This window comes from Hydra vulgaris, chromosome 06 (genome assembly GCF_038396675.1).
Source record: "Hydra vulgaris chromosome 06, alternate assembly HydraT2T_AEP".
Classification (NCBI taxonomy): domain Eukaryota; kingdom Metazoa; phylum Cnidaria; class Hydrozoa; order Anthoathecata; family Hydridae; genus Hydra; species Hydra vulgaris.
Genome location: NC_088925.1, coordinates 44670001 through 44683294, shown reverse-complemented (window position 1 = coordinate 44683294; position 13294 = coordinate 44670001). Strand labels below are relative to the sequence as shown.

General features: G+C 28.4%; 1 protein-coding gene across 12 annotated transcripts in view; it reads right to left on the bottom strand.

Moving 5' to 3' along the window:
* The window catches only part of LOC100209244 (chromodomain-helicase-DNA-binding protein 3), a 48270-nt gene that overhangs the window by 31509 nt on the left and 3467 nt on the right, over positions 1-13294 (bottom strand). For 6 of the 12 annotated variants that reach the window (XM_065800247.1, XM_065800249.1, XM_065800243.1 and 3 more), the window contains exons 2-3: positions 9733-9830; positions 4161-4199 (exon numbers count right to left, since the gene is read on the bottom strand). In XM_065800247.1, coding sequence (XP_065656319.1) covers positions 4161-4199; positions 9733-9810 — 117 coding nt within the window. In that variant the 5' untranslated portion in view covers positions 9811-9830. Of the gene's footprint in view, positions 1-4160; positions 4200-9732; positions 9903-13294 lie in introns of those variants that run through there. The other 6 variants (XM_065800246.1, XM_065800248.1, XM_065800250.1 and 3 more) reach the window with 2 other exon arrangements.

The following is a 13294-nucleotide window of genomic DNA, read 5'->3' as shown; positions in this document are numbered from 1 at the left end:
TCCTACACCCCTATTTATCCCCCCCCCCCTTGTATTTAGCATGCAAGAGTAACTATAGTCGAGCGTTAATTACTTAATAATTCAACTATAAATTGACTTAGTTAACAATTTTCCTATCAACAATTTAAAACCTTTTAAACTTGTAGATGGTTTGATCTAACTTCACAATATCCATTACAGTTAGTTTCTTAAACTCAGGTATTAAACATGTATGTATGTATGTATTATAAATGTATGCGTATAGGTAGAGGCAGTGTAAAGGGGTGTGTGACGCTCTTTCAAAAAGATAATTTTCAACTTTTTTCTTTTTCTAAAAAAGATAATTTTCAATTTTTTTCTTTTTCTAAGAAAAAGTGGTAATTGTGGCGCCTGGGTTTTTTATTTTATTTTATTACAAAAACATGTTTTCTGTTATCTAAAAAAAATAAAAAAATTCTATGCATATATTAGATTTGTAAAGGATTTTAAATATTAAACAATGACAGTTAAAAATGTCTAATTTTTAGGAAAATCCTAATTTCTTTAGTTGCGGCTATGGAGTGTCACTTCTATCAGTAATATTTGCCACAACTTCTAGCAATATTATTTACTGCAACTGCTTTTGTTGCCTATGATCAGATCATTTATTTACTAAATACTTCGATAAATAGCAGAAAAAGCAGAGCTTATAATTTATTAGTTCTGATTTACTTTTCCTGTTTATTATTAATATAATTTAAAATTTTAATGGGAAAATTGTCTTCTGCTGCAATTAAAACAACAAAGTTGACTAGTCCTATATTTGAAACTGGTCAAAATGTTTTGCCAAAATACAAACATGCCATGATAAGTTATCTTTCCTCAATGTAGAAAATAAGAGTGGAAAGCAATAATCCTTGAAAGAAATATCTTAAAATCTAATGCATGAAACCAAAGATTTGAAAAGAAAAACATTGATTCCTACTGTGTCTTCTAAATCTATTGTAAAATTTTTTTAAAGTCCAAAATAATAACATTTAGAAAACATGCAAAAAATACTTTGACGTTGCAGCATGTAAGCATCTTGATTTTTTCTAAAAACTGTAAAAAGTAAGAAAGGTACTAATGAGAAAACTTGATTTTCTCAGCAACCAGAGATTTAGGTAGATTATTAAAATGGAAGGTCTCGATATTAAAACTACTAAGGTTATGGCAAAATTTGCCAAAATATTGCTTAAAATGCACTATCTAGACCACAAAAATACTCAAATGTTAGAAGGTTTATATTTTGATGGAAGAAAAAATACAACACGAGTTAAAGTATCTGGAGCATGTAGTGACTATTAGGGCATGGATACAGCATTAAAACAAGTATTAGCTTTTATTAGTTGCCATGGGTTGTGATGAAACATGGATTTTAAATGGTGCTATTGCTTTATTCAAATTAGAACTAAAGCGTGTACGCGAAATAAATGTGAAAGTAGAAAAACTTCTAAAAAAGGTTTTTATCAATTTTTAATTAGAACAAAGTAATTTTTTTAATACTTTGATATAAGAAGATAAAATATTTCAAAAATATACTTTTAATTATTTCTGTAGGCATCTAATATAATTTCAAACTTTTGCTTTGGTGGTTCCCATTAGCTTGCACAAAATCAAAACTATTTGATGCTTTTTGATGACATTTTCAAATCTTTAAAAAGAAACTTTCAAATCTTTGAAAAACGTTTCTACATAATTTTTTTTTGTTTTTTTAATTTTTTTGCTCTATAATTGCCCAGTACTTCTCAATGATTCTCAGTTTAAAGGATTTGCTCTTTTAGACACAACTCTCATATCATTTTGTTTACAAAATTTCATCGCCTATTTACTATAATACTATAATTTACTATATTTACTTTCATTTACTATAAGTTCTTAAAGACTTTAAGCTGAGTCGGGTCAGAACATGTCTACTATCATGTGATTTAATTTGGTAAAAAAGATTTTTTTCAATTGCTTTTTATCATATACTTTACCAGAAAATGACCAAAAAAACTTTTCCAAAAAAAGATCAAATTTGAAAGAATGAAGACCATGTTTATTTCAAACTTTTGCAACAAAACTATGAGAAAATTCACGCCTTTTGCACGTTCCCTAATTGAGATGCTTGAGTGAATCTTTAAACTGTTAACTAGTTTTCTAGCCAGTTTTATATCTTGAAAACCTTTTTTTCTTCCACCACCAGATTTACATTTGATCAACGTTGTTTGAGAAAAATGTTGAATAACAGACCAATGGTGAAGGGATTTACATGCAACTTTTTTGCTATTGCTATAGCTTATACTCCAATTTTCTAAATATTTGTGCATAATTTTTTTCTTATGCCTTCTTCTTTTGTCATTTTTAAAACTTATTTTAAGTTTAATGGGAAAAATAAAATATTTATTTTGAAATAGCAACATGTTGTAAACAAAATAAAAATAAATTAATAAATAAAAATAATTAAAAAACCAATAAAAAAATGACTCATTTATTCTTTCACATTTATTTATCTTTCAAATAATGCTAATGAACTGCCTCTACAGCATCTAATTCAAAAGCTTGATGGGCCTATATCAAGACCTAACATATGGTCTGGACTTATCAGTAGAGAAATTAAATTTTGTAGTACCATATCAGTAGGTAATTATGTTTTTGTCAGTGTCATTATTTCAAAAAAAGACAAAAAATCTCTTAGTTCTGACCCAAAAAATTTATTTGGTATTCGCACAGTAGTCTCTACAGGTCATTGTCCATCTGGTTTGGCTAGTCAAAATCCTAAATAACTTAACCATGCCAGGTGGCCGACCACTGCAAACAGAATATTGCGGTATTGATCTAGCAAACCATCACACAGGCTGAGAGAAATTGTTTAGTTGACATTAAAATATTTTCTTAAAAGTTATAAACATTTTTGACAGAGCTGTTGTGTATTATTTAAACTCAATTACAAATCTAGTATATGCATAGCATTTGTTATTTTTGTTTTGTAAAAAATGGCATAAAACTAGTTTTTGTAATTAAAAACAAGTATATTTAGAATATATTTTGCAAAAAGACAAACATTTTAAGCCAACGACATGCAATAATACATGCATTACTTTATATAAAATGCAATAATACATGCATTACTTTATATAAAATTATATAAAATCTTAAAATCAATGCCTCAGCACAAGAGCAACAACTTTTAATATTACATTGCATGTGATAGCCACATTTAAAGTTTTTTACAACACAATATGCAAAAAAAAACAAAGATCAACAATACTGTAACTTCAAAAGAAACCACAAGACAAAAAACTTTTTTAATGCTTTCAATTTAAATACTATTAAGTATTTTAAATACTTGATCAATTAAAAAAAAACTAAAAACAAGCAACAAAAACAAACTTATAGTATATATACTACTGTGGATTTAGATCAACATGAAATGTAACTGAAAATATCACACTAAAATCTATAAGTGTTTAAGTAAAAATATTGACTGAGAATTAGGGTTTAGGCACATACAATATAAATATAAAGAACGTTAAAGAATATTTTTAATTTCTTCTTTCAGTGATGTATTCAGGCCAATTTTGACACAAAATCACTAGTTTGGACAACCAAACCAACTACCCAAATAAAACCTAACTACACTGCTTAAACTCTAGCTTGCCATTGGTTAAAAATAAAAACACTTACCATATTGATTTAATTTGAAAAACTGTTTATAAAAATAACGTTCACTAAAGTTTTTAGTGAACACATCCTTTCAGTTAGCCTAACAAGCAACCATTTAAATGCAGACAGCATTACAACCAATCAATAAATCATTCAACAAATCATATAGCAAACAAACAGTCTGTTTTTGTTTTTTTTGTTAACTTTATTTGATTTGAATCAAAAATATATAATTCTATTAAAGGAGGGCATTGAATATTTTATCTTATATCAAATAGACATTGTTTTTAATTATAGAGATAAAAGAAAATAAATAAATTTTTTTAAGAGGTTAATGTTATAATTATAAGGAAACCTAATAAAATCAAAAAATAACTTAAAGACTATTCCTTATAATTTTTTAACATATTGCAAAGAAAGAGTTTATTCATAATTACAAAATGTTTAAAGCACATTTTACTAAAAATGTATTAAAAACAAATAAGACAGTTATTAAAAAAAAGTTTTCAACAAACCTCATCAATTTGATTAAGTTTACTTTTTTTAACTTCATCCTTCAAAAATAAATAAATAAATAAATAAACAAAAAATTATTCAAATATTGAAAACGAAAAAACAAAAACATTTATATAACTATATCAATATAACTATATCATATATTGATATTGTATATAGTTATAGATAATGCAAATGAATTACTTTTTTTAGATATTATGTTTGCCTTTATTTTTAAATAACTATAGCTTTTCAATTAAGTTTGGTTTTTTATCTATCCAGATCAGGTCAGGTTCAAGATCATTACTATCACTCTGCTACTGTCATCATGCACCCCGTACTACCTTCCCCATGTCTTGCTGTATTTTAGGGTTCGTTTTTTTATATAAAAGCTAGGAAAATAAAACTCTGACCAAAAAATCCATTAATTAGGGGCTCTTAGTTGAGTAAAGGCTAGAGATAGTGTCTTGATAAAAATACTTATATTGGACAGATGTTAACTGCATACTGCTACTGCCTTGTGGAAAACCTCCTATGAAAACTAAAAACTCTAGAACTTTATTTTGCTTAGTCAGCATATTTTTTGAACCAATAGAATAACTTTGTTTGCAAATTTTGCGGGATTTTAGTGTTAGCTTTTTATTCTTCCGCAGATGTTTTGAGAACATTCAAGTTTATGTATGTTTCCATGTATGTCCGTAAAACAAAAATTTTTTGTTTCTCAAAACGACTAAAAAACCTGGCCAGTTTTTTGCAACTAAATATTATTTCCGTGGTCAGTATTCGAGAGCGATCGCTCCCGCTTCCCGACCAAGCCTGGTTAATGTTTTTGCTATGCATTGATAAGGTGAGATAAGGAGCTTTAAGTTATGACTTTTTTAAAGTAACCAAAATATTAAATACCACCTTAACTGTTTCAATATCTATAGCAAATATTCATGGTCTTTGAATTTCCATCAGTTGAATCTTATCCTTTGCAAAATGCACCAGACTTGGTTGCTCTTTATAAAAGTTTGAAGTCTCTTCTTCAGATCTCAGTAATGATGGTACTATCCTTTGATTTGAAAAGATTCCAATAGTCACATGTGTGGTTTAGACATATATTTATGTATAAATTTACCTATTTGTCAACAAATCAGGTTTGAATCTTATAACCATTTTTTAATGTGCTTCTGCTAAGCTTTAACACCTTTCTCTTTGTTCTTTTTGTTCTCCTTCTTCTCAAGACTGAACTCTTTTAGATGTAATTGCCAATCTAATTAACTAAGCCCTCTTTCTCCCTTTATATTGTTTTTATGAAGACTTTATTGCTTATCACGCTGAATGCTTATCACAGCTTGACTCTGACACCACTGACCTTGCTGGGTCTAAAGCAAATAACTTTTGTATTTCTTTATCTCTTACTCAGATAGTTAACTTAGTGACTCCTTTTGATATCCTTAGTCCTGAATTGTTTCTTGTCTTCATTAATGATCTTCCTGACAACATTACATTTAAAGTGGGTTTATTTGTTGACTCAACTTTATCATCTTACCTTGACAAAAAGTCTTCTTTTTTTGATCGCTAAAAGCAGACACCCGATCTTGAATCTAATCTTTCTTCTGTAACAGTTTAGGCTTGCAGAGGTTTATGGATTTTAACTCCAATAAAACTCAGTTATTTATTGAAAACAAATAACTGAGCTTTGTCAACATTCCTGTATTAATGAATGCCAACTCTCTCACTGAGTCTCTTCTTTAGGTTTTCTCTGATTATAAATAACCTCTCATAGAAACCATATATTGATTACAAAGTTAGCACCTGCTAAGGTTGCTTTTCTTTATCGTACTCATCATCATCTTACTCCTGATTCCATTCTCTACCTCTACAAATCTGGTATTCGTCCCTGTATAGTAGGGTGTCCAAAAAAAATCAACTTCCTAATTTTCTAAGTCCTTAATTTTTTAGGGGTCCCTTAAAGCGTTCTAAAATTGAAAATATGGTAACAAAATTAAAAATTTTAACACTGAAATACTAAACCAAAACCAGAAGTTCCATGTTCTGCATTATTTTATAGTGCATAGCATGCAGTTTTTATTCATACTACAAGACAGGTGCTTACTTAAATCACCTTTTGAGGATAAATATTTAAAAAACTGTTTAAGACTGAATTTTGTGCACTACCTATGCTAACTGCTTATAACAAGTGCATTACCATGGTTTATTTGATGTTTCTGTATACTAAGCTATAAGGGTACGTTGTATTTTGGCAGGTTGCACAAATTAATGGTACTAACTTATTTATTGGTTTTGCACAAGCTCATATCAGCATTTCTATTTCCTGTCATGCTAGTATTTCTATTTCCTGTTAATGTTTCTAGCTGACAACCAACTGAATTTTTATAACTACTTAGCTACCTGCTTTTATGTCGAAGTCCTAATGCCACTGTGTAAATGTAGTATTACCTAGTTAGTACTAATTGAGTTTTTCACAATGACTCAGCAGTTTGTGAATAGAAATACTGATCTAGTGTTTTTAATTGAGCAACCACTGGAACAGTTAAGTCGTGCTTGCCTGCACTCAGGACATAATGTTAAGCAAAATTTTATTCACTACCAACCTTCTTTAAAGTATTCCATTAGTGACAGTGCACAAAGTGTTTATAAACAGCTGATGCTAAATGCAGCAGTTGACTGTTCAGTATCTTTGCCATTGTATAAAAGCAGTTTACATTGCAATCTGCAACAACTCTGTGAGCTGCCTGAAAAGGATAGCTTTATTGCTATGAAGTTTGTTGTGCATTGGGATGGCATGTTGATTCCTGTTACAGATGGCAGTGATATTGGCTTAGTAGAGTGTCTGCCAGTATTAGTGACATTACCAGTGGATGGCTTAACTAAACTTCTTGGAGTTCCAACATTACTCTCCGGATCTGGAATGATGCATCACTAACTGTTATCCATTAGCTCAAGTCCTGAAATTGTGATTCACTGGTGATTGGCATGTGCTTTAACACAACCACAAGCAATACTAGCCAGCAGAATGTTGCATGTGACTACTTAAAGTGGAAGTTGGGCATAACCTCTTGTAGCTAGCATGCAGACACCACATGTATGAAATTTAACTATCAGATGTCTTCACTGTCTGCTTTGGGCCATCAACAGGTCCTGAAATTCTCATTTGTAAGCGATTCTGAGAGAAGGGGGATAAAATTGTCACATACAAACCACAATTAGGGCAAACACCACTAACTGATGTTTCAAGCAACTTAAGAACATTCATTATGCAACAGCTTACAGAGAAGCATCCATGTGATGATTACCTTGGATTCTTGCAATTAGCAGCATACAAGGTTGGCTTACCTAGAGACAGTGAGGAGACCTAGTGCACTGCACCATGCCAGATGGATGGCAAAGCACTGTACACAATGTAAATTAAACTGCTGCACACAGTCAAATGAAAAGCAAATCAAATTGAAAGGGCGTAAGTTGATTTCTGCTTTAGATTTAACAGATTTGTTATTTTGGTTTACCTTCAGGCGTGGTTTACATGCAATTCTGCAGTAGAAGCACAATAAATGATATGAAGATCTTGACCTGCTGAGGCAGTATGATGAAATAGAGATCCGCAACATTGTGATGAAGTGGCTAACATACCATTCTTGGTACTGATGTCCAGAAATGGCAACTCTTGCCATATTCTCTACACAGTTGTCATGTAATGAGAAACAGTTGCTTATCATTGGCATAGCAGGCAACTGAGGATCACACCTGCTGACAGAGATCCCATCCACAGTTTCTGAAATACGTATATCTGGTGCATTCTTTGAAACAACTGGAATTGATTCGATTTTTCTGTGTCCTTTAGTTGATCAGTGGGTTTTACAACATAGCCTAAGATGAGGCACAAAAATAGAGAGTGTTACAAATTGTGGAACACCATTGTAAAACATTTAACATTATTACTACCACTGAACTGCAAAATACTTGGGTAGCGCTGCTACCCGATGAACAGTTTCTTAATGAGTGGAAAAGCAGCATTCATTGGCTTCTTTGGAAGTATGCAATGGTTTATGTAATGGTTTATAATTTTATAGAAATTGTAGTAGGCCTTTCACAGCTAAATGGCAATGCAAAATATTAATTAATCTCTAGTTCCATCAATAAAAACTCATTCTTGCTTGACTCATCATTCAGCAAAGTTGCAATATGTTCTTGCATGCTCTGAAAACTATTATTCATCAAGTTTTTGAATTTGGAATTTCAAAATTTTTTTATTCAGTAGCTCTTTAGTATTTTTATAAAGTAAAATAATTTTTTTTTCGTATAAACCAAGTAAACATTTTTTTGTTGTGTTGATGTAAGCAGGGGATCTTTTTAAGATAGACCAAGTTAACTCAGGTATTTCTATGAATTGTTCTTTAGTTTCCATATATAATTTGAGAGCATCGTTGCATTTTATAAAAATTTAGAACAATATTGTTATTATTATTAAAATACTACTTAAATTATATATGCGCAATAAATACATCAGTTTATCACTCATTTAACATGGAAAATTAATAATTATAGCCTTGATCACTTTTTTAATAAATAATGAAAACACTCTTCCGAAAATACAGAGAATGCAAGTGGTGTTAGTAACTTGAGTGCTAACTCTTTTAGCAGTGAAGATTTCTATTCATGTTTCAAATATTTTTCACACATCATTATTTTTTTTACTATCTAGTGATCAAAAAAAACATCAACTCCTCAAGCAGCTTTTAAAAAGAAGATTTGATCAGAATTCAATACATTTTGAACTTCCTTGTGCAGCTGAAGAAGAATTAATATTAATATTCTTTCGTCTTCATACAATTTACAATTGACTTCTGACCAGATTTATTACATCCCCTGCTTATCTGCTTTCCACATGGAATGCATATTGCTGTGAAATCACAGCTATCATTTATTTTGAAAAGCTTCTAAACAAAACTCGCCATTTTTAAGGTTTATTTTAATATCATATTTTAATATATCATATTAGTTTATTTTTTTATATCATATTTAAGGTAATATTTTGTCATAATGAAATATATATTTTAGGATTTTAATTATATTATGCCATGTAATTTTTAAATATCTGGTTATTTAATGCCTAGTCATATAATGAATAAATGTTATCCGAGACACCCCTATCCAAATTTTGTCACAAAAATAAATTTCTATTAGGCAACCACAAACTATATGTATAGTTTTACATTATCAGTTATGTATATATATTAGGGGCTATTCTAGGAAAAAAATTTGAGTGATAGTACCCCCTCGTCCCAGAGAAATTTAGAAGAAATATTGTTGAATAAAGGCATTTTTTTTTGAAAAAAACATAAAAAAAAAAAAAGTCCTCAATTTTTAATTTTGGTAGCACCCCAATATGGTTGACGCTGTCGAAAACGGTCTATAATAGCCCCTGTATACATACATAAATATAATATATATATATATATATATATATATATATATATATATATATATATATATATATATATATATATAAATAAACATATATAACTAAATAAAAACATTCCTCAAATTCTATTTTGAATTTTGAAAATTATCTTTTTGTACTCCTACCTCAATGTCTACTTCAACTTCTTCATCTGGATTTCTTTTTCGCTTCTTTTTTGAGTTGTCAGAATAGTTAACTGCCATATTGCTTCAAATTGTTTATTCTATATAATTATTTTTATTGATGACTATTTCAGTACAATATTGTTGACATTTTATGCATTACTAAACCCACATTTATTAATATATATATATATATATATATATATATATATATATATATATATATATATATATATATATATACATATATATATATATATATACATATATATATACATATATATATATATATACATATATATATATATATATATATATATATATATATATATATATATATATATATATATATATATATATATATATATATATATATATATATATATATATATATATATATGAGAAGTACAAAATTGAGCAGTCAAAAAATCAAAATTTTGAGTTAATTCCATCTCCACATTTTATATACTGAAATCAATCATCTATTCAAATATTAAACCCATTAAAAATTTTTTGGTCCTAAAAATGGACAACTATCAATTTTTGTTGATGCGCAACTAAGAGCAGTTTAGTTTTTCCTTGTTTTCTCAAAATCAGTTTACTCTGACTTTGCAAGTTTTGCAAACAGGCTCTTCATATACAGGCCTTGTTTTAAACAAAAATGGCTTAGCAAATTACTTTGTGATTTTGATGCCATAAAAATATCTTTATTTTATTTACAGACATTAACTTTTTTAAACTACTGTAATAAAATAAATTACAGCAAAACAAGTTTAATTTACTAATTAAGAAAAAAAAATCTAGAAGTGTTATCTTGTAATTGTACATATTGTGGAATGTCTATTTTGTTACAATTTTTTGTTTTTTTTTGTTTTTTAGTATTAAATAATGAAATTAATATTAAATTCTTAACATTTGTATAAATGGAATTAAAATAGGTTAATTTTTTTTCATTACTTCTGAAATAATGAAAAAAAAGTTTGCAAATAAAAATGATTTTTATTTTTAATAAGTAAATTAAAAAAAATAAATATTACAAATAAAAAATATTGTTGCAAAAAAAACTTGAGTTAATTACTTTACCAGCATTTTTTTTGTGACAAAGATTTAAGTTTTTAAGTACCATTTATCAGTGGCAGATATAAAGGAGGGGAGGGGTAAAAGGGGAGGAATAACTACCCCCCCCCCATCCCTAAGAAATGTAAAACTTCAAAATATTACAGATAAATTTAAAAAAAAATAAAAAAATAAAAAAAAATTATTCTGCAGCTAACTATTTACATTTTTTGTTTTGTTTTTGCAAAACTAAAGATCCATTATCGAATTTTTAACATTTTTACGATATCGAAGAAAAACAACAAAAGTTTCTAAATATTTTTATTATATAATTAAATAACAATAAAAACAATAAAATTACTATCGTTTTATTTTTAAAAATTTTTAAAACTGTTTTTGAAAACTTTCGAAAAAAAAAAAAAAAATTTTAATTTGTTGTATAATTTATCTATGTGATGCTGTTTTTGGTAATTAAAATTTCAATAAAAAAGTATTTATTTTTCAACAATTGAAGTTGTAACACTTCAATTTATATTACTCTTATATAAACTTCAAGTTGTATTTAAACAAGATAGGAAGAATTTTTTTTTAAATAGCAACTGAATGAATTTCTTATGAGTTAGTTTCTTATTTAGAAAACAAAAGTGTGTTTATTACTTTTTTAAATAAATAAATGACAAATGATTTTTACTATTTTAAGTGATATTATTTTTATTAGCTGCAATGACCAACAGGGTAAAGAGGACAAGCTCTTTAGATGACTATTTTGTTAAAAGAATTAGAATTCTACCAAAACAGGACCATCCTGGTCCTACTGTTTTACCTTTATCTTCGGTATCATAATCCGAACAATTTAATAGTGCATTTTAGTGCATCGGCAGGGGTGAAAATAATCAAATTACAATGAAACTTAGTCCTTTTTCTCCAGAACCTGGACTTGGTATGGAAGCTGCTAATTTTACAAGTAAAACTAATGCAGAAATTGATAAAAAAGTTTCAATACCCACGGCAAAAGATTATAGTTATTTGCCTATAGACATTGGGGCATTTTTAACACATCAGGTAACTAAACAAGATAAATACCGAATATTGAAATGCAATTGGTTTTTTTGGTCTAAATTATAAATACCCATATTCTGTGCATTTAAAGAAGGGTAAGAATGTTAATTGCTTTTTGTCCGAAAACATATACATAAATTTTCGTGGATAATGATTTTAGAATGCCTTTATGAAATTTTTTGTAAGTATTGCTTTCTTTTTGCAAAGGTTGGGGAATACACAGTCAAGTGCTTTTACTCAAGCTAGTTACTTTACCTTTTAAAAGTTATTCAAAGCTTTTAGGTAAAGATGAAGACTTACAGTTACATGATTGCAATGAATATCACAAAGTTGTTATGCTGGCAGCATGAGATTTCATCATAACATATGAATGACTGTTTACAGATATACATAATTTAGTTAACAAAGGGAAACTTAAACAGGCTAAAGAAAATCAAGAACGATTAAAACCTATAATTGAATCTATAATATTTCTTGGTTGACAGAATATTGCTCTGCGAGGTCATCACGATGATGGGCAGATCTCTGAAATAAATCAAAACTCTTCAGTAATTAATAATGGCAATCTTCGGGTATTGCTTCACTTTCAAGTAAGCACTGGGGACAATGTTTTAAAAAACCATTTAAATAATTGCAATTCTAAAATGAAATAATTTAACCATGTGCTCAACAAATTCAGGCCTTAATTAAAACAAGAATTTTTAAAGGAAAATTTTATAGTGTAATATTTGATAAAACAATGGATACCAGTCATAGTTCTTAAATGACAGTCGTATTAAGATATATTGATGCTAATACCTGTGAAATCCATGAAGATTTTATTGGTTTCGTAATCTGCCATACAAAAAATTATTCTGATTTTACTTATGAACCTGTATCAACTGGAGAATTGCTAGCAAACACAGTTGCAAAGTCACAAAATTACAGAAGATCCTACCAAATGCAATAAAAAGTCCATGTTACAACCATGCTTAAACTTATCAATTTCCAAATGTTCATCTGTGCGAGCTGTAAGAAACACAATTGACACAATGAAAGAAGTAATGTTCTTAAATATATAAATAAAGGAATGCTTACAAGCTTATGCGAAACGAAATGAATTAAACGGCATGTTAAGTTTTAGCTCTTGTTTAATAAATATATAGTAGAAACACTTGATTTGATATCTCAGTTGAATGAACAGGATTCTTCAACTACTAAACATTGCTAAAAAATGCAATATCTGAGCCCTTATTTGTAATAACACTTTGTTCATAAGCCAATGTGTTAAATACCACAGTCCTCTGAAGTGAGGCTCTTCAAAAAAAATTATTGGATAAAGAATATGCCAAAACGATTCTTACACATACCATAAATATATTAAATAAAAGACAAAAGAATGAAGAAAACTTTAATACTATATTTATGACCGCATCAAAGTTACTAGACTTAAGTTCAAAAATCGAGATTC